The sequence below is a fragment of the Sipha flava genome, unplaced genomic scaffold (genome assembly GCF_003268045.1).
Source record: "Sipha flava isolate LNK unplaced genomic scaffold, YSA_version1 50_pilon_pilon, whole genome shotgun sequence".
NCBI lineage: Eukaryota > Metazoa > Arthropoda > Insecta > Hemiptera > Aphididae > Sipha > Sipha flava.
Genome location: NW_020273428.1, coordinates 2,075,084 through 2,095,420, shown reverse-complemented (window position 1 = coordinate 2,095,420; position 20,337 = coordinate 2,075,084). Strand labels below are relative to the sequence as shown.

Sequence of the window (20,337 nt, the reverse complement as noted above, 5' to 3'; positions counted from 1 at the left end):
TCAAAATCGCCAAATTTATTTGTATAAGTTGTGTTCCTTAAATGCAACATTTTTTTTTTTTTTTTGAAAAACACCTTTCACTGTTTATCATAGTAACCGAAATAGTTGCTAAGATTTGAAGCAATTTAAAAGTTGATGAAAATATATTCTCATTTACATCGTTGAAAAATATCTAGGACAATTTTGAAAAAACTTTTTTTCCAAATGTATACTGTCAAGTTTTTATTTCTTCAACTGTATCTGATTTGATGCAATCTAAATCATCTTCGTACATTTTAATGAGTTATTTTATTTTCTCGGCCCAGTTACGTACTTATGAGTTGTTCGGGTCGGACCGAGGTTACGATCATATTTCAATTAGATACAGACTATCGGAAATAAATGTAAATAAATATTCGTAATTCATTGTGATTCGTTATAAAAATAAAAAATAAATATACTCGTTTAAAAATACTAAATTTTAATTTTAATTCAAAATAACATTGAATGTGTTCAACTGAACATTTTTAAAAATCTACGTTTTAACACACGATGAAAATTTAACAAAATGAATTTTAGGAGAAAACCAATATTAGGCCAATTTTTCATCGAGACGAACTGGGCTGGACGGGCTTTAAAAATCAGGCCTGTGCAGAGCTCCAGCGCGCACGGTAAACCATTTGAAGTGCACGCGCGCGATAAACGGTTGTAACAATTATACATATTATTATGTTCGCTCGCTCGTGCATCGTCTGCCGCTGTAGAAATTGTCATAACACCGCTCGAAACTAGTTGAACATAATCGCGTAAGTTGCGTGCGACTGCACTTTGGTCACCAACATCGTAAAACGTTATCTGTGACGTACACAGATATTTTACACTGTGCACCGAGGACGCTCGCACAACCTAGTCATTTTTATAGTCCGCAGTAGTACGGGAGTGTAATAACGCGGTCGCGACGATCGCCTGTAGTTCGTCCACTTTCTTTTCTCATACGTTTCGTGGCACCGGCGTTAACGTTGCTATAGCCGGACACTGTTCGTGGTTCATTTTTTTTTTTCACTCTTCATTCCTCCGCACCGATAACGCAGCTCCGCTTGAGACATGACTTACAAATTAACATACTTCGACGTTAAAGGTCGTGCCGAAATAATCAGATTCCTCTTCTCGTACATGAACGTCGACTTCGAGGACCGGCGCATCGAACGCGAACAATGGCCGTCGATCAAACCGAGTGAGTTCAATCGGAATACTACCGAAACTTGTCGTACTTTACTCACAACATATTCGTTCAGTGGCGTAATTTGAAATTGGTTGTGGGATGGGATTGGGATGTAGATTTATACTATCGTTCTAGTGGGGCTATAACCTCCCACACCCTCCATAACCATTAAATCTTATATATCTCAATATTATATTATTTTATTATTATAAATTAAATGAGGCAAATGGTATAATGATGATTTTTAAAGACAATAAAGTAAACAATTAAATTAAACTAAATATATTTTTCATAAATTATAATATTACCTAATTCAATTTTTCTTTTTCTTTTTTTCACCAAAATATCTAGTACCTACGTCATTGGGGTTCAACTAAATGTCCCGATGCACTAATAACATAGCAAGTCCATTCAAGCACTTCTATTAAGTATTTAAATTAGTAAAAGTTCATAATTATTATGTAATTTACAAAAAAAATGATTATTATTATTTATTTATTATTATTATCTGACCCATTATGTTTCTGAGATAAGTTTTTACTCTTTTTAAAGTAGAAATGTTGAAATATGAATAAATAAAAAAATATCCTTAACAGTTAAATTTTTTAATTACCCAAGTATTATGAAAAAAATTAAATTAATGTATAGTATATACCTAACAAGTATCATAGTATAGGTTACTTACAAGATATTTATCTTCATCAGCCAAAGCATGTTTATGAACAAATAAACCTATATCATTTTGATGGTACTGTGCATTGCTAATTAAGCATTTAATTTTAAAATGTAAGAAGAATAATGCATATAGTAATAGTATATTATTGCATATTTGCATACAATCAAATAACCAAATAGTAGCAATATTAAAATCAAAATATACAAATAAACTTAAGAATTAAAAATATCAATTTTTAATCATTAACTTTTCTTAACTTTGTATTTACAGGTTGTTCCACAGAAATCATTTATGTAGATTGATCTAATTCTTTATGGTTTTCCTAAGAAAATATCCTTGTGTTATTGATTTTTAAATTTATGAACATGGGTACGCCATAATAATTACACAGAAATAAGAAATACATAAATGTATGAACATTTAGATTATTTCAAAAAATATTTCAATTTAATTACCACATGTTCTTTGCTAGGTTGGTCTTGATCTGAATCACATTTTGACAAGCTGTTTTCTTGATCAGTTTCTTTAACTTTTTTTTGAAAAAAAAAATAAAAGCATTCGACTGTCTTCTCATTTATAATGTAATATGTAATTGAGTAATATATTACATTTACACTATCACACAATAGGCACACATCCACACTTAAAGAATAAATAATATTATTTTATAATTTGTTTTATTATAATATAAATAATAATAGACATTGGTGTTGCACTGTTACTCAACGTTTACAGTCATAGGCGGTTCAACGTACTTTGCATTGTTTTCTAAAGCTTACTGCGCGATGCTCGTAGTTATTGTCTTAAATTCGTTTCATATACTTTTAAATAAGATTTCCTGGACAAAAGTTTGCCTTGTCTATTTTGACTTCAAGGTATTATTCTACATTTTTTTTTAGAGCATTTTTGTAGTGTTTTTAGATCCAACATTTTCATTTTAAATTGTATTTTAAAATGTTTACTCGATTACGTGACTTTTGTATTGTACCTACTTGTATAATATTATTATCAGGCAATAGTAATATTAAAACCAAACCAAACAGTTTTTTTATCGACTCTATAAAATATAATTTATACCAAAATTATTAAATGAAAAATATTGTGTGAGTACATTATTCAGATTTTGTAGAGAATTTTTTTAGAGTTTATTCAATGGAATTTTTTGGGTTCAATAAGGCATTCGCTTTCTAATCCTGATTATAAATATTATTTATACATTGATAATCAATGTACCTACGTAAGCGTCTGCACTCTGGACCGGTGATCTACACACCCGGCATGGGTTTGGTATATCGATATAATTTGATAATTAAAACGTACGATAATATTGATGTATCACTGATATTTTCTTCTCTGTCCTAACCAGATTGTCTCAAAATTACTACGGAAATTAAATTAACATTTTTTTAATTAAATTAATTGCAGGAAAATTAATTTTTTCTCAGTACCAATCAACAAAAAAAAAAAAAATCCAAATCTCCACAATTCACCCTATTGTCCATTCCTTTTTGACTTAAAAAAAGTAACATTTAATTAATAATATATCAAATATCCATATTTTTACTAAAAAAAATTCGATATTTAGCAATTAAATTATAATAAGTATATTGATATTATTTTTATACAGAACATGGCTAATACACACACTGCTATATGGTTTAAAATCATTATTATTATTTTTTCAATAGCGACACCGTTTGGCCAATTACCGTTGCTAGAAATCGATGGGAAGGAACTCAATCAGTCTCTGTCTATTAGCCGATACTTGGCGAAAAAGGCGGGTCTAGCGGGAAAGGATGAATGGGAATCGTTATTGATTGATATAGCAGTAGATAACATCAATGAAATGAGACAAGGTAAAATTAATTCTTATAATGCAGTGAATAATTAATTATGAATGCAGGATTTAATATTTTAGTAAATATAACTAATAAATGATTCGGCACACCTACCATTTTTTCTACGGATCTATATTTATTTATTTTTTTTGTGCTCGCATAGTTTACAATAAAATGTTGTTCCTGTATCCTTTCCAGATGAAAATTTCTGGATGAATATTACATTTTTCCAATTTTTTTTTTTTTTTTTTGTATCATTTTACAAACAGGAGCCACATGAAAACCATAATTACGATACTTTAATATTTTCATAATAACTAATATAACACAGTTTTGCAATTTGATAAAAATTAAAATGTCAATAGTTATTTTTCTAAGCCGATTAGGCGATGAAAATAATAATTTCATATTACGTTCTTCATGTAAACACCATCTACAAAATTACACAAAATCAATAAAACAAAATAAAAATTATTATTCGAGGATATCTCTAACATATTCTGGGTCACTCTGTAGTGCAGCGACCTAATTCTTAAAATAAATATATTTTTTATAGTTATTATAAATTATTTTCACGAAAAAAACGAGGATATCAAGTCCAAACAGATCATTACTATTGTTAATGAGACTATTCCATTCTACGTGGAGAGATTTGAGAAAATTATTTCTGAAAATGACGGTTACTTTGTAAATGGAAAGGTATGTGTTTTTCGTTCATATTTTTATTAATAATTATATAGTGTCAGATCGATTTACTTGTGTAATAGCATCACATGACGTACCTAAACTTAGGTACTTAAATTATATCTAATTTATAATGCCCATAAGATCATTAATTCCGTGATCATTCCGTGCAAAAAATAAAATATCTTATATCATGTATCTATCTAAACAATTCTACGAGTATACATCAGTAAACATACTGTTAATGTAATGGTTAAATTAAAAATCTCTACGGATATTTGGATTTATTAATACATAAAACAACGAACTGTTATCAATCATACAATGAAATATTTCATAACATTTTTTTGTTTTTGTTTTAGTTATCTTGGTCTGACTTATACTTTGTATCTATTTTGGATACAATCCAACACGTAACCAAAGTTGACTTGATTGAGGGCCACCCTCATTTAACATTACTTAAACAAAGAGTGTTAGCTGTTCCTCAAATCAAATCGTGGATTGCGAAACGGCCGAACCCAGTTTATTAAAATGTTGTGAGCCATATTATTATACAATTTTTAACTAATTACTATATAATGTATACTAAATACACTAAATATATAATATAGTAGTGAATTTACTACATTTTTAAGTTAATATTTCTATAGATTCCTTATGACATCCTAATAATACAAAATACATAATTACGTTATTTTATTAATTTTTTTGTACATTAACAATTATGAAAACTTAATTTATTTAAGGTTTAACATTAAATCTGAAAATATTCAAATGTACCAATGTATATATAGTTTTTTGAGTTACGAAAGTACATTTTTTGCTAATAAACATTTGATTAGGTACCAACTTATAAACTTCCGTTCGAAATAATTTGTCCAGGCCGTGCTATAGAGCTAGTCCAACTCTGATTGGTACTATTACGAAGTGTATGTGATTAGAAAGTAGAAAAAAATGAACATTTTAACAATCATTAATGTGATGAATGAGCCCCTAGTAAAATTGTTATAGCCCCCCCCTTCCACACACACACACACACACACACACACATACATAAAAAAACTTATGATTTCATTACATGTTTTGTTATGTCGTAAAAGCATACAGTGTAGCTCTAAGCATCAGCTCCCCAAATTCTAAACACTATTTGCACATATACTTCCAGATGTAAGTTCGAAAAAAATGGTTGAATTCATAAATTTCTACATTATGCTTTTTAGGAATCATTTTTTCGATTTAAAATGCTCAGAATGAATACAAATGTAATGCATTTATTTCATAGGATTTTTAAAAAATACCTTAATTTTTAGGTTCTTTTTAATTAAAAGCGACTTCATAAGAAGCCTACATATTTTTTTAAAGAATTCATACGTATATTAAAAATTAAAATCGGAAGTATGTGAAATTTAACACCGCTAATTGGTCTAAAATGTATGAAAAATACTGCAATAAATGCTGCAATTTCCTTAGACCCAGCCCACTCTGAAAAACCAAAACTGCTCAGAGTTGCTCGGAACAAATTCCATTCACACTGACAAAAAAATAAAACAGAATAAACACGTATTAATTTAAAATTCATATTTGTTATAACACCAAACATCATTCTGACCTAGACGATATTGTTATAGGTATCGATTTGATGGCACTTTTTTGTTAAATAGTGAAATAAATGGCAATATGAATCGTAAAATTTGGGTACACGAGATAAATAAAAAACATATAGAAAATAATACAAATAAATTCAAATGTCTTGATCGATACGAAAATAACGTGCATTGTGCTTTTATACTATTCTTGAAAATTAAACAATGAATTTTGTTTTTCATATTTTGCTCAGAGCAAAATTAGAACCAGACCGATCAAGTTTTGTTTTGTCTTGATGCGTTTTTATGTTGACTGATAAGTGTGTGTACGTTAATAACTTTACATGAGTTATAATTGTTATTAATTTATAAATTTAAATATCATGCCGTTTGTTCTGATGATTTATTAACAATAATTGTTATTAATTATTGAGCAATAACATTGACGTATTATTAGCAGCGATTACATTTCGTCATTACTCATACGTGATACTAGATACTAATACGATTGTTAACCACCTCGCTTAAAATAAAAATTATTAATAATATTAAAGTGTTAACAAAATTCAAAAATCAAAAGTTACCATAAAACGTATATATAGCCCGGTTTAATGTTTTAAAAGTATTTTTATTTTCAGCATATCATGAACATAATCAAATTCTTGGAATATTTCAATAATTAGTATTACATTTTTTCGATAATGAATAGTGATTATGGTTTCAATAATACTCAAACACTTCATCGTGTAATGAATAATAATTATAGATATTTTAAAATGTAATCAAAACACGTTCCATTATTACGCGCCTTAAAAATCTCATATTAAAGATCTAATTTTGTTTTTTTTTAATTTTAGATTCTGAGCAATTTTTATTTAATAATATGTAAATGTTTGTTTCGGAATAGAGCGCCATCTACTCAAGTATATGTAATTTTAATCGATATTTAGTGTAACCGATAGAAATTTATTCTCAGGAAAATAACATGAACATTTCTATAATAGCTGCTCCTTTATAATGCATTTATCACATGAAAATGTGAATAAACGAAAATTCCTTTGATCATGTAATTATTTTAATTTCATTTGTTTCAATAAAAAATGTCTGTACAAAATATTTAAATTTTAGTATGTTTTATATATGATAAATATCAATTATAATTTATCTAGTGATATCCTACAATAACCATATAAATAATAAAGTTATTCTATTATCTATGACTATTTAAGACCATCATATTTCTTTCTACGGTAGATAATCAATGGTTTATCTGGAGAAAAATACTTACACTCAAGTATAAAAGAAAAAATATTATACACACTGATGGCCTCTGACTTTACAAACTTAATTTCTTTTTTTTTTTTAATGAATATTATTCATTGAATACTTTAGATGTTAGACTAATTCAGTCAAGTACGTTATACAATTATCTATAGGTACCCGTCTGAAATACGAAATCATTAATGTTCCTTACCCAAATACTGATTATTTGTACAATTGTTCAAATCCACTATTTTTTCATAGTTCATTGTACGTAATATATTAACCCGAAAATCTGCACTTAATAAATGTTATACATACTTATATTATGATGATCGCATCAAGTTTGTCATGGAACTCACAGTACGAACGTAATACTTACGTAGAACTTACTCATCGTAGAACATACAGGTGAATTGCGACATCTATTCGTACGTGCATTTAAACAATACGTTAATTAATTCATTTACAATTCACGTTGTGCGCACATCAAGTGGGATGGAGTTTTTTCCTCTGTATAATCTAAGAAAATCGTCTATCGCCATAGTTATTGTTCACGAGTATCAAAACGCGAACCTAATCTGTATCATAAACGTACGGTTTTGATCGACAAAAAATTAATTGCAAAAAACGTACGATCAGGTCATTGTGCAGGTAAAATCGTAGAACCGATAGTAGGTGAATATAGAATACAGTTACGCGTAAACGAAAAATGACAGTTTTAGTTTTAGTAAAGTTGTAAAGCGTAAGTTCAACAATAAATCAGTTGAGAGGATAGCGCGATAATCGGGGGAAAGCAGTACGCGACGCAATCTACACAAGAGGTGCAGATATTGTATTCGTCGTTCGCATTATTAATACAACAGAGTGCCAACAAAACGTGCGTACACGAAGAAAAATCAAACAGAAAAAATAAAAAAATAAAATGTAATTCTTGTGGCATCATTATGCGTCGTACTGTTGCGAGTGAAGCCAGATAGGGCAATGCGTACGTTCTACGTTTTTAACCTCGAATACATGCACAGCGTTTCGATAAAGTATAATTTCATTTCAGGATTTTTTGCTCCGTGATCCTGTTTTTAGGAAAAAAATCGAAAACGTGTAGGAATTCTGCTTGGTGCTCTCAAATGTGCAGTAATAAAATTACATATGTCTTTTTTTTTTATAACACGATATTCTGGTAACCATGTTTCCATACTCCTTATAAGACATATCTTATCGTGACAGTAAAAGTACCTATTGGGAAATTTATAATTTTTACATTTTATTATTTAATTTGTTTATACGAACCGAATTGTCCAAACTCACTCAGGAGATATTTTATTATCTAATATTAGAACAATTACTATTTCGATGTGAAAAAAAAATGTACAAAAAGAAAGCGTTCAAATATTGTAAAGATATTAATTTTTATTTATGCGTTGTCGCCATAAGATACGATAACGTATTTAAGCCGGTTCGGATATAAAAACGGCAAAAAATGTTAGATTTACAAAAGTTATCTCAACAGTGTATTATAAAAATATAGTTATATTCAGTGGCGTAGTTACGGGGAGGGTGCAAAGGGTTTCCACTCCACACAGATTTTTTTTTAATGATATTTGATTATTGTTTATGAATATTTACATATTATAGTAACATATTTTGATTTTACTATGATTAGGTATAGGTGTATTAAAAATTGAGTAACAAAATAATTTTCATTAAATACGAGGACTCAATAATAATACCATTTTAAATGTAATATTATTACATATGATCTCGTTTTAAGATATACTAAGAACACTTAAAAACTTACTCTTAAACACCGCCCCAGAAAATAATTGTATCTACGCCACTGGTTATATTGTATAAAATTGTTTCGATCATTATTTTTTTCTTTCTAGTAAACGATGTATCCTATATGACTTGTAACTTGCTTATTGTTGTTATTAAGTAAAAAAAAAAACTAATAAGTACAAATAAAATTGGACGTTTAGACGTATTTAACATATATTTTATACATTTATTGAGCACTGTTTATAAGAAGAATAGCTATTTGGGAGGATCAGGGCCCCCACATACAATTTCGGACCCCTATACTAAAGGTTTGTACTGGCCTTTTATAAAACTTCCAAAAATACAATTTATTATTTACATATATATAACGATTTTAGGAATAATATTTGTTTTTTTATTATACCAATTCAAATTCAAGATTCATAAGCATTTCAACATTAATAATGTCTATTTTATTTTTTTATTAGAATACTAATTAAATTAAAAAAAAAAAAACAAGTATATTTTAATTCATATTTAATACATTTTTTTTAAGTTGAAATTTTATTTTGCGGGCTTTGAGCTCAACAAATTCAGTAATGATATCATCAAAATTGATTGTTGAAGCCAATCCATCCATTAATTTCTAGGTAATCATTGGTTAATCCGAATTTTGAACTATCAAAATAACTAAATATATATATATATATAATGTTATTTTACAATATTATTAAATTTAAAATAAATATTTCTTCTAAAATTTCAAAAATAACAAATAAATTTCAACGGGTCCACGGGCCCTTAAAATAGTCGGGCCCCTGTATTCATCAGCCCCCCCCTTGTGGGGACCCTAGGGAGGATGTGTATTTTAGTCGATTTTCATGTCATCGATACAACATTGTTGTATACAGGCCCATATTTAAAAATTTGACGCTCCCGGGCATATAATTTATGCCCCCCTCCCAAAAATAAATAATAATAATATAACATTTATTATTTCATCCATAATCGAAATTCTTTAATATTAAAATATAACTTATAAATGAAAATCGTTTAATACTTTTTTTAATTAACAAATTAAACAAATTATAACATAATAAAACGTACAATTTCCTTTTTTTTTTTTTTTAATTAAGAAATTATAATGTAATAAAAATACAATTTTTTTTTAATTTACAAATTATAACATAATAAAATATACTTTTTTCTTTTTTTTATTGTTTTATTTTTTTTTTTTTCATTAGGTACATCATTTTTAAAATTAATTATGCTAAAATATTTTGCCACCCCTGAGCGGTTAGGGTAACATTGGTTCACAAACTAAATTTTATTGAGGGTAAATTTTTAAAACTCATTATTTTTGCAAAATCAAAATTAAATATTTCGATGTTTTTTTAATTTTGTAATTTGGGTTTGCATAATTTTTTTTTTTTTTGTTAATTTGTTTAGTTGCTTTCCGATAAGTACAAACTATAGATTAAATTTTTATTTTAGCATCTATTTGGCATTGTTTCAAAATTTCCAAAAATTGAAATATACTTGGATGTGACGTATAAAATAGTGAATTGAATTTCGAATGGAAGCTTTCACATCCATTCGTTGTCAAACACAGTGGCGTATTTAGGAATTTCAGGGTAAGGGCAACACATATTTGCCTCCCCCCCCCCAGTCAAAAAAAAATGTTGTTACTAATTAATATTATTTATTAAAACCTTATTAACTGCTAGATATACAATATAAATACAAAATTTAAATCTTTTTCTTCCTTGATTCAGAACTAGCAAAATCATTAATTATTTTTTCAAAATCTAATAAAGTGGTTATTTCAGCTTCAATTGTTAATACCGCTAAAACCAAGCACCGGTCTTGTGCCATTGTAGAGCGAAAATATTTTTTATTCTTTTAAGTGTTGAAAAAGAACGCTCTGCATTACAATTTGTAGATGGTGTATACAAAAAATACATAAAGCTACTCCAGTATAAAGATAAACACTATTAAAATTATGTTCTCTTATAAACTGTAACATCTGTATTGTTGTAAGCTTAACTTCAATATTTTTTATATGGCCTTAAAATTGTACACACTCATTTAGAAAACACGTTGCTAAATCATTTGCGTAAGTTGTATAATTGTGTAAAGTACGAAATAAAAATTTCCGCCCCTCTAAATCTTTAAAAATATGCCGCTCTGGGCAACGGGACCCATGGCCCCTATCTAAATACGCCCCTGGTCAAACACATACTAGAACTACAAGTAGCTCATATCTCAGATGGAAAATCTGAATCATCATCAATATAAGTGTCAACTAAATAATCACAAAATGTTTCGTAAAATTCGAAATTACCCAGCCGAATGATTTATGTTGAATTATGAATGATTGTGTTATATTTATGTTAAAATGCGTATTGGAATATTTAATAAGGTTTGATAACTACTTAAATAGTATTTCCTACCTACTATGTATGGGCCGCAATCGAGATAGGTGAAAAGGTAAAAAGGTTACTTTTGGCCGCAATTAGGCGACGTCCCCCCCCCTGAGACTTGACGCCCTTGGTAATGTGCCTACCCATGCCCCTCCCTAAATACGGGCTTGGTTGTATACTTAACATAACATGATTAAAAATATTTAAATTTCCATCGACTATGGAAATCACAATCAGGGGCGGATAGAGCCGTCGGGACACCGGGATTTTCCCGATAGGCCGCTGCTTATATTGATGAAAATGGGCCGATGAAAAATATTACTACTAATACTATTATACATCTACATATATACAAATAAAAGTAAATAAATATAATACTAATAATTTATATATTTAAATCTAGCTTAAATCTATAAATATCATAGTAAATTCCTTTAAAATGAAGAAAAAAAAGTATTTACAGAAGGGTTACATAATTTTAAATGTAATTTTTTTTATGTATTATTTTAATTGAATGATCAAAAATTAAAAATTAAATTTTATTCAAAATTTCGAGTGCAATTTTTTTTCTTTAATGCATATTTTAACATATTATTGCATATACTTGTGCATGTTAAAGATCTTTTAGCGCATATTTGATTGGTTTTTAATACATATAATTCCGTGCTATAATGATAACTGATTGTTCAGATTTAAATTATCATATATAATCACTAATAAAACCCCACGGCAAAGTTGATTACTGATATATCATGTTTTTCCACAATAATTATACGCGAACCATGTAAATAGTATAATATTGCTAAAATGTTGTATAACCAGGTATGTTTCAAAACGAATTAAAAATAAAAAGGAGGTGCAGAAAATAAAAGAGATAAAAATCGTAAAGTTGTTAGAAGAGAGCAAAATGAATGTAATATTGGATAGTATAATATATATTATAATTTTAAATATTATTTAAGATGTTGAAAAAAAAAGGTGGTGACTGTCGGGTCGGTTCCTCGAAGTTGAGGTAATTGTTTAGTTGAAACTTGGATATAATCATGCGGCCGCTGTATTCTATTTTTCGCGGGCCGGTCAGATTATGCCTATCCGCCCCTGATCAAAATATATATACACATTGATTAAATAAGTATTATTTAATTATTTTAATTAATTATTTTAAACTTATTTAATCAATGATATACAATATATTGTTTCTAATAATCGGGTGGTATATGTCAATCAATTGTTATTCGCAATTATATCCGTAGTATATATATTTATATACTAGAGTTCCTTCAAACAAGGTGTACCTGGACGTCAGGCCCTCGCACTTAACCCTACTAAAATTACACAAACCAAAAAAAAATAATTTTACTTTTGAACAAAATTATTTCAAAGTTTATAATTGTAATAATATTAACTGTTTATAACTTATAGTTAATAATGCATATTATTATTACTTTTACCGGCGTCTCTATCAAACGAGTTATTTTTAGATTATCAATCGAAAATGAATCAGAAAAATTAGATTACGATCAACTTATCGACCAATTTGCACTTCAAAAAACTATCAAAAAACTATTAATTTAATTACTGTATACATTATTTTTGTTTTAAAATAGACCAGTGGTACTATTGAAATATTATTATGTTATTATACTATTATTGTTTTATTATATATTAGTATAATTTACTATATTTAACTCATGTTCTTAAATCTTATATTGTTTAATATTTCTGTATGTATTAAAAGACTATTTTATTAATATTTATTTAACCAATTATTGCATCTATTAGGATAACTAAAATATTTAGGAAGAAAATGTAATGAAAGGTACCTATGTAGGTTAATATTGTATAATCTAGACATATAAGGTGTGACGCACTACTAGTTAACATCGAAATACTCTTGGTTTGAAAACTAATAACTTAGTAATAACCAGGGCTCATAACTTCTAGCATTTGCATATTTTTTTTGAGAGGTCCTAGAGGTACCTATGTGAGCTATAAATTTGTTTCAGATAACCAAGAAGCTACATACAAAATTTAATGTTACATATTTTTGCATATTTCGGAGTATAAGTACTATTTTGCTTTTTTTTCGCTTTTTTTTACTTATTTTTGGATTTTTGCATGATTTTTATCATTGATTTTTTTGAAATTTTTTTTAGAAGCCTAAAACATTTTTTCTTAAAAATTACAAGTAATTATAATCATATTAATTGTTCATATCAGTAATTAATTCGTGTTAATTAATATTTCTTCTTATATAACTTATATAATAGTGTCAAAAGAAACTATATATACGAGTTTATACGACGCGCGACGTAGCGAGAGTATACGCCCGAAACTTCGTAATCTCATCAATAAGGAAACCATTATAATTATATATAATTGTAGCTTGTACAGAAGTATTTTATTTTTATAGTTTCTAGATATTCAGGTATTCCAATATCATTATTTAGATATTCCGATATCATCATTCTCAGGTTATTTATAGATTATTTTTCATTAACGTTTTGCAGTCGTTTCCAATTTTTCGTATTGTATGCATGCTAGTTCATTTCGTGAATTCAGTATCTATATTTTTCTTTTTTTTTTATAATAGAAGCTAAAATAATAAAATAAAAGTTTTTGTATACAAACGTTTTTTTTTGCATATTTTAGTATTTTTAGTGCATATTTAAGCGCTTATAACAACCTTTTTTAGAGCTATAAATTATGAGCCCTGGTAATAACCAATAGTTAATCCGGTAAGTGTACAACATTTATGAAATCAGGGAGATTTTATTTATTTTATTTAAACCAATATTAAAGGACCGTAGTGTTAATTTAAACATATGCCAATAGTCAATTTATGTATTTTGTACAAATATCTAGGGAAGAAAACTCTTTTATGTATAAAAAATGATTTTACAATAGGTCCCGCAAATCCTTGAGCTAGCACTGACTGGCAGGACCTAAGAAATGCCTTACAATAACGTGTAAAAAACAATTTTATTTTTAATACTCGAAAGCAATTCTTAACATTATTACAATTATATATTCGTAAAAAAGTTATTATAAAAATTATCTTATAATTCGATAATTCGATTAAATGGTCTGAAATCAATGAAATAAAAAAATTGGTACTGTGAACGTTTTATTTTTTAAATACATATATTTAAAAAATAATGTATTTATTCAGGTAATTAACTACTTTTAAATTTTAAGTTTTCGATCTTTAAAAACATCGAATATATTATGTAAATTAATATAGATATTGCTCAGACTTCTAAAAAATGTTCAAGATTTGAACATAAATGCTATTAAAAAGCAAATAAAGCAAAATAAAAACTTTTCTTTTGAACATGTCAATAATCAAATACCTATCGGATTTTGAGATTTTAAAGCTCTGTCTGTGTTAATCATAATAAAAAAATAAATAATATCCCGTACTATCCCGGCCGGGTTAAACTTTCCAATAGTTTAAAAACTAAGTACCTACGTAGCAGGGGCGTATTTTAGGGGGGGAGCGAAGGGACGCTCGCCCCCCCTGAGTCCGTATTTAAGGAATCGATTATGTGTGAGATACACATTTCAAATTTTTTTTAATATGGATCATTTTATAACGAAATCAAATTTCGCGTGGCTATGAATACTGAATTGGGCTTTTGTCGGGTCCATAGTTAGTGAAAAATCAAATAAAACACAAGCGTAACTTTCAAAACACAAACAGGTGTTAAAAAAGAACTACACAAAAGTTGATTCTAAGTGAATCCGGCATTAGATTAAAAAAGAAAATCACAAATATTAAGGATTCACCAGATTAAATATTACCAACAATTTTACTTGTAAATTTTGAGTCTGAATTAAAGAAAAAATTTGATTCGCCCCCCCCTCCCCCAGAAGTAAGTTCAAATACGTCCCTGCTACGTAGTATGTACATCCCGTAAATCACGTTTCAGGACTTGTATCTATTTTCCACGAGTTCACGACGTTAGTCCGGTTGTCTACGTAAACTTGATACGGATCGAGTCCCGAATCTTATGCGAGAAATATATACGTTTAAATATGCTCGTAAAAATCCGAACACCACCGGAAGTGTGAATTTCGCAGTGATCGGTTAAAATCAAAATCACACCGTTATACATTCACGACAACTGCGCGTTGTCCGGTCACAAGCGTTGTTTCGTTTTCCTCTCTTGTTCGCGCCGCCGTGTTGACGGTGACGACAACGACGTTAGGTTGTGTGGCGGCACTGCTGTCGCGTCCCGTCGGTCGCCGTCGCCCGTCGTCACCGGCAGGTAGCGCGTCGTGAGCGAGACAGCCGACATGGCCACCGCGATCGTTCGCCGTTTCAGCCGTCGCCGCACGTACCGTTTACGAGCTTCGCGATCGCGCGCCAGTTTTTCGCGTTTTCGAAAACCGTCCGTCTCGCGCACGCACACCGTTTTATCGTCCCGACCGATTGGCAACGTCTGGGACGCCCGTGCACCATCGTTACCGGTAACAGGACCGACGCCGCCACCGCCGCAGCCGACGGAGACGACGCGGCCGGATGCCCAGCACTATCTCGTGGTAAGCGCGCGATAGCGGTAGCCGTGGCGACGGTCGATCCGCCGCGGTCAGCGTCCCGTTCCTTAACGTCCGCGAAACCCACATCCCGCGGTGGCACAGTCACCGCGATTTGATCGGGGCGATCGCCTCGACCGGGTCCCAATCGTCGCCCTGCCCCGCGAAAACCACCCGCGTAGCCCTCCCAGCCATCCCCGAGCCTTGACCGGCTTTGGCGCCAAAATATCACCCCTTCCCCTACCCCAGTAGCCATCGTGGTTATTGGCACACACAAAACGTAATTAGCTCATCACATTGTGTCTTACAGCCTCATCCGGACCATCTGCTGCAGAACACACACCCATTGCTCTCCAGCTGTCAGCAACCACTAGTTGCTGTTCTGTGGCCAAACGGTTCAACCATCGACAATAGCGTTCATTGTATTCAACTACTGTTCCGTCATTGAGAAGTGAGTTTTCTTCTAACCTCTGTAGTACCTGTATATGCTCTGATAAATCTATTCGACACATTATACTTTCTACGTCGTCATACTCATAATTTTGTCCAGCCTTTAGTTATTTGTTCTTGTGTTGGCCAAAGTACATAGTAAACCCTGTTGTTCATTAAAAACCTGTATGAGAAATAATTTTAAAATCATATGACTGTCGACGTTGCTTCAAAATATTTATCTCATTGTACTCAACGTTAATATAATTCAATCATAATATTTCATTAAAAGTTGTGTTACAATTATTGAAGCCTAATGTAAATATTGATTATTTATCCGATTAGCTTGTAATTTACTAGGTAGTTGTAAACTTAATATTATGTGTATAATGATTAAGATTGTAAAAAAACATAAATATTCATATATGTAGTAAAAGTCTAAGTCAATATGTTTGATGTCATTAGGTTCTATTAATAATTATATTATAAGATTTTTTAGTTGAAAAATATCAGCTTAAATTTCAGACTTATTAGATTTAGTTGTTTTTAGTACATTATACTTTATTAAAATGAACATTAGATTAAATTTACTTAAAAAGTAAAAGGTGTTAAATTTATCAATCAAATAAAAATGTATTTCACTTTAAAATTGATAATTTAATTTTCAATATCAGTATTTATTACCTTATTACATCATCAGTAACTGTTGAAATCCATATCATAATTTATTTAACTGAATTTCAAATCTTATCAAATGCTTAAAAAAAACACCACACCCTTATGTATTTTCCCGTCTGATACATGTACAACATAGTAAGTTTGTGTTCAGTAGTTCAAATGTAGTGAATTTAACTTTAATATTAGAGTAAATTGACCTATAATCAAACTTTAAGGGAAAACATTATCTGTGTTTTGTTGATTGATTTTTTACTATATTTAAATTTTTCAGAGGGTTATGACGTTTTTAATTGTTATATCTTACATACTATGAGTATGTAAAACACATAAAACACTTAAAAATTAAAATATCTGAAAAAACCAACCAACGAATCACAGATAATGTTTTTCCCTTAAAGTTTGATTATAGGCCAGTTTACTTTAATATTAAAGATAACATCACTACATTTGAATGACTGAACGCAAATTTGCTATGTAGTATGTATGTTAGACGGAGACAACGCATGCAGGTATGACATCCTCATAAACTATATATACCTAATTGATAAGATTGACTAAATGCTTTTTTATTTTCAGATTTTTGTTTGGCAACCATGGCACTTCCCAGTCAACTTAAAATCGACAACTGGGGTAATTTCTTTATGCAACGTCTAAACAACTTGGCCAAAAAAGATGAATACTGCGATTACACTATTCGTTCAACATCAAATGAATCATTTAAAGTTCATCGTGTAGTTTTAAATACATGTTCTGATTATTTTGTTTCTCATCCCAATTCTGATACATCCATGACAATGCCTGCACATTTAGATTTTAATGCGGTAAAGAGTGTTATAATGTTTATGTATACTGGACAAATTCATTTCACTGATGATAATCGGACTAGCTTACTTGAAGTAGCCGACATGTTGCAGGTTTCTGTTTTACTAAAGCTTCTCGAATCGCAGTCTGGTAGATTAAAATCAAATTCAAAATATCGTTCACCCCAAGCTTCGTCATCAAAAACTCATTCAGCAATAGCATTAAATCAATACAGGCCTGCTAAGAAGCCTCTAATTCAAAACAATTTGATCAATCGATCACCACCAGAACATACAACTGCATCCACTTTTATCAACACAATGAAAGTAAAAGATATTTTAAGTGAAAATAAACCAATGCGTTTTGATTGTGATGCTGATGATGTCCCTGAATTTATGGAAAACACTTTTGAATTACCTAAATATGATAGTGCACCTTTAATTAAACAAGAAAATACAGACAATGCAAAAGCTATGCTCAAAAGAACTTCTAATGGAGAATTAGTTGATAAAAGTATTAAAACACAAATAACCAAGAGTGAGACCCAGTCTGTATCATCACCGGTTGGAAAAAAGTTGAAAATTGTTAGTGATACGGATCCGGAAAAGTCAAATAGTAAAATAGTAGAAAATATCTTAAAGAAATACCCTCATTTGTTGAAAAGTAAAGGTAATATTAAATTAAAAATTATGTCAAGCACTGATCATAGTCAGTTTGAGAGTATAATTATTAATACTCCTAATTCAGTGGAAAAAATTTTACCAGTCGGTACTAATGTTAAAGAACCATTGACTATACACAAAGTAAAACCAGATATAATGAACATAAAAGGTCCTTGGTCCTGTACTCTTTGTGGATCTGATACAAATCCATTACAATTAGAAACTTATTTTACATTTAGGAGGCATTTAGTAGAAAAACATAATGAGAAAGAAGACACTAGGGTTTGTCAACATTGTGGACACTTTTCTGTACGAAAAAGTCTGCAGGTACATCACATGTATACTAAGCATAATATACCACCGCCTCCAGAGTACAAATTCCCAAAGTGTGATCAATGTGGCTTTGTCGCCACTACCGATGTTCATTTAAAACGACATAAGACATTAGATAAATGTAGTTCTAAACCACAAGTATCCAAACCTGATGTTAATTATACATGTAACGAATGTTCTAGAACATTTAGATCAAGTTTGATGCTTAAAGGGCACTTGAGAAATTTTCACAAAGTCGATGAGATGACCCCAGGTTCAACGACCAAAGAACTATTAATTTCTGTTATAGATAATATACCACCAGGTTCTAAAGTGTTAGCAGAAAATAAGAGCTTGGATAAAATCGAAGAAGTTGTATTGAATGACGAAGACGATTTAAAAGAAACTGAAGACGAAATGAAAAATGATATTGTCTATAGTGAAGAAACAACAGAAGTAGAAACTGTAACATTAGAAGATGCTGCACAAGAAGTTAATGCAAATGAGGTCAAGCCTCCTATACCTACTGACTTGACTGAAGAATGGGACGATTTTGATGATGTAGATACATCTAAGATAGAAGAATCTGATAAAGAAGAAGACAACAGAATTGGTAAACCTTGTCGAATAGAATTAGATGACTAATTAAAAAAGATAAACAATTATTCAGTATACTTTTCATTGTATATCATTAAAATACCATCGTTAAAGGTACATAAAATAGAGGTGTTATTGCAGAGTTCTACAATGATATGTCTAAATGCACTGTAGCCGGCTTAATCCTGGTCATTAGAAGTTTTGTTTTCTAAATAAGATATCCACCCCTCAGAGAGAATAAACTGCTCTCTCACCCAACGTATATTTTACAAACAAACCTAATAATTATACTACCTTACCAAAAATCTGAAATTCTGCGGTCTAATATTAAAAAATAAATGTACATAAATTATTTGATAATTCTTTGGCTCTGCAATAGTGTTTTTAATATTTCTTTGTATCCTTGTTTCTAAATTTTTTAGTAATTAAAACCTAAAAGATTTCATTTTATTTTTTTAAAAATATTTATTTTTACCAAACATTTATAATTAACTATGAGATTCAATAGTATAGAAAATTATTATTAAGATTTTGTTGCTTTATGATAACTATTTCTGTACATTGTACTCAACAATAGTTTTCACTTATAATCTTTCTCGCTTAAAATCTACTTTTTAGATTCTTTTGTTTTTGATTGGTATAATTTGACTCTAGTATGATCATACATAAAAAGTGATGTTAAAACGTGTTTCTATATCTATGATAGATAGTTTTTGGTGATATTATAACATATTGCTTCTACTATAAAATAATATCAGTTCCCTATGACATTAGAAATAATAAATGAAAATATTGTGACTAAATAACTTGTACTTTATGACAACAATTTTAGTATAAAGTTCATTTTTAGTTTTATACTAAAATTCAAAATTTATTTTTAGTTTGGATATATTATT

At 29.6% G+C, this 20,337-nt stretch overlaps 2 protein-coding genes across 2 annotated transcripts; both read left to right on the top strand.

The window, feature by feature from the left end:
- Window positions 1–523: 523 nt before the first annotated feature.
- LOC112690520 (glutathione S-transferase-like) lies at window positions 524–5,006 on the top strand. Its single transcript, XM_025564546.1, has 4 exons — window positions 524–1,213; window positions 3,566–3,733; window positions 4,272–4,414; window positions 4,762–5,006. Exons 1-4 carry the CDS (start codon window positions 1,084–1,086, stop codon window positions 4,927–4,929), a joined length of 609 nt encoding a protein of 202 aa, XP_025420331.1. The 5' UTR covers window positions 524–1,083; the 3' UTR covers window positions 4,930–5,006.
- A 10,277-nt stretch (window positions 5,007–15,283) lies between these two features.
- Window positions 15,284–19,509, top strand: LOC112690519 (centrosome-associated zinc finger protein CP190). The gene is made up of 3 exons (XM_025564545.1): window positions 15,284–15,968; window positions 16,273–16,413; window positions 17,646–19,509. The coding sequence occupies exon 3, from the start codon at window positions 17,663–17,665 to the stop codon at window positions 19,487–19,489; it is 1,827 nt and encodes a 608-aa protein (XP_025420330.1). The 5' UTR covers window positions 15,284–15,968; window positions 16,273–16,413; window positions 17,646–17,662; the 3' UTR covers window positions 19,490–19,509.
- Window positions 19,510–20,337: the final 828 nt, after the last annotated feature.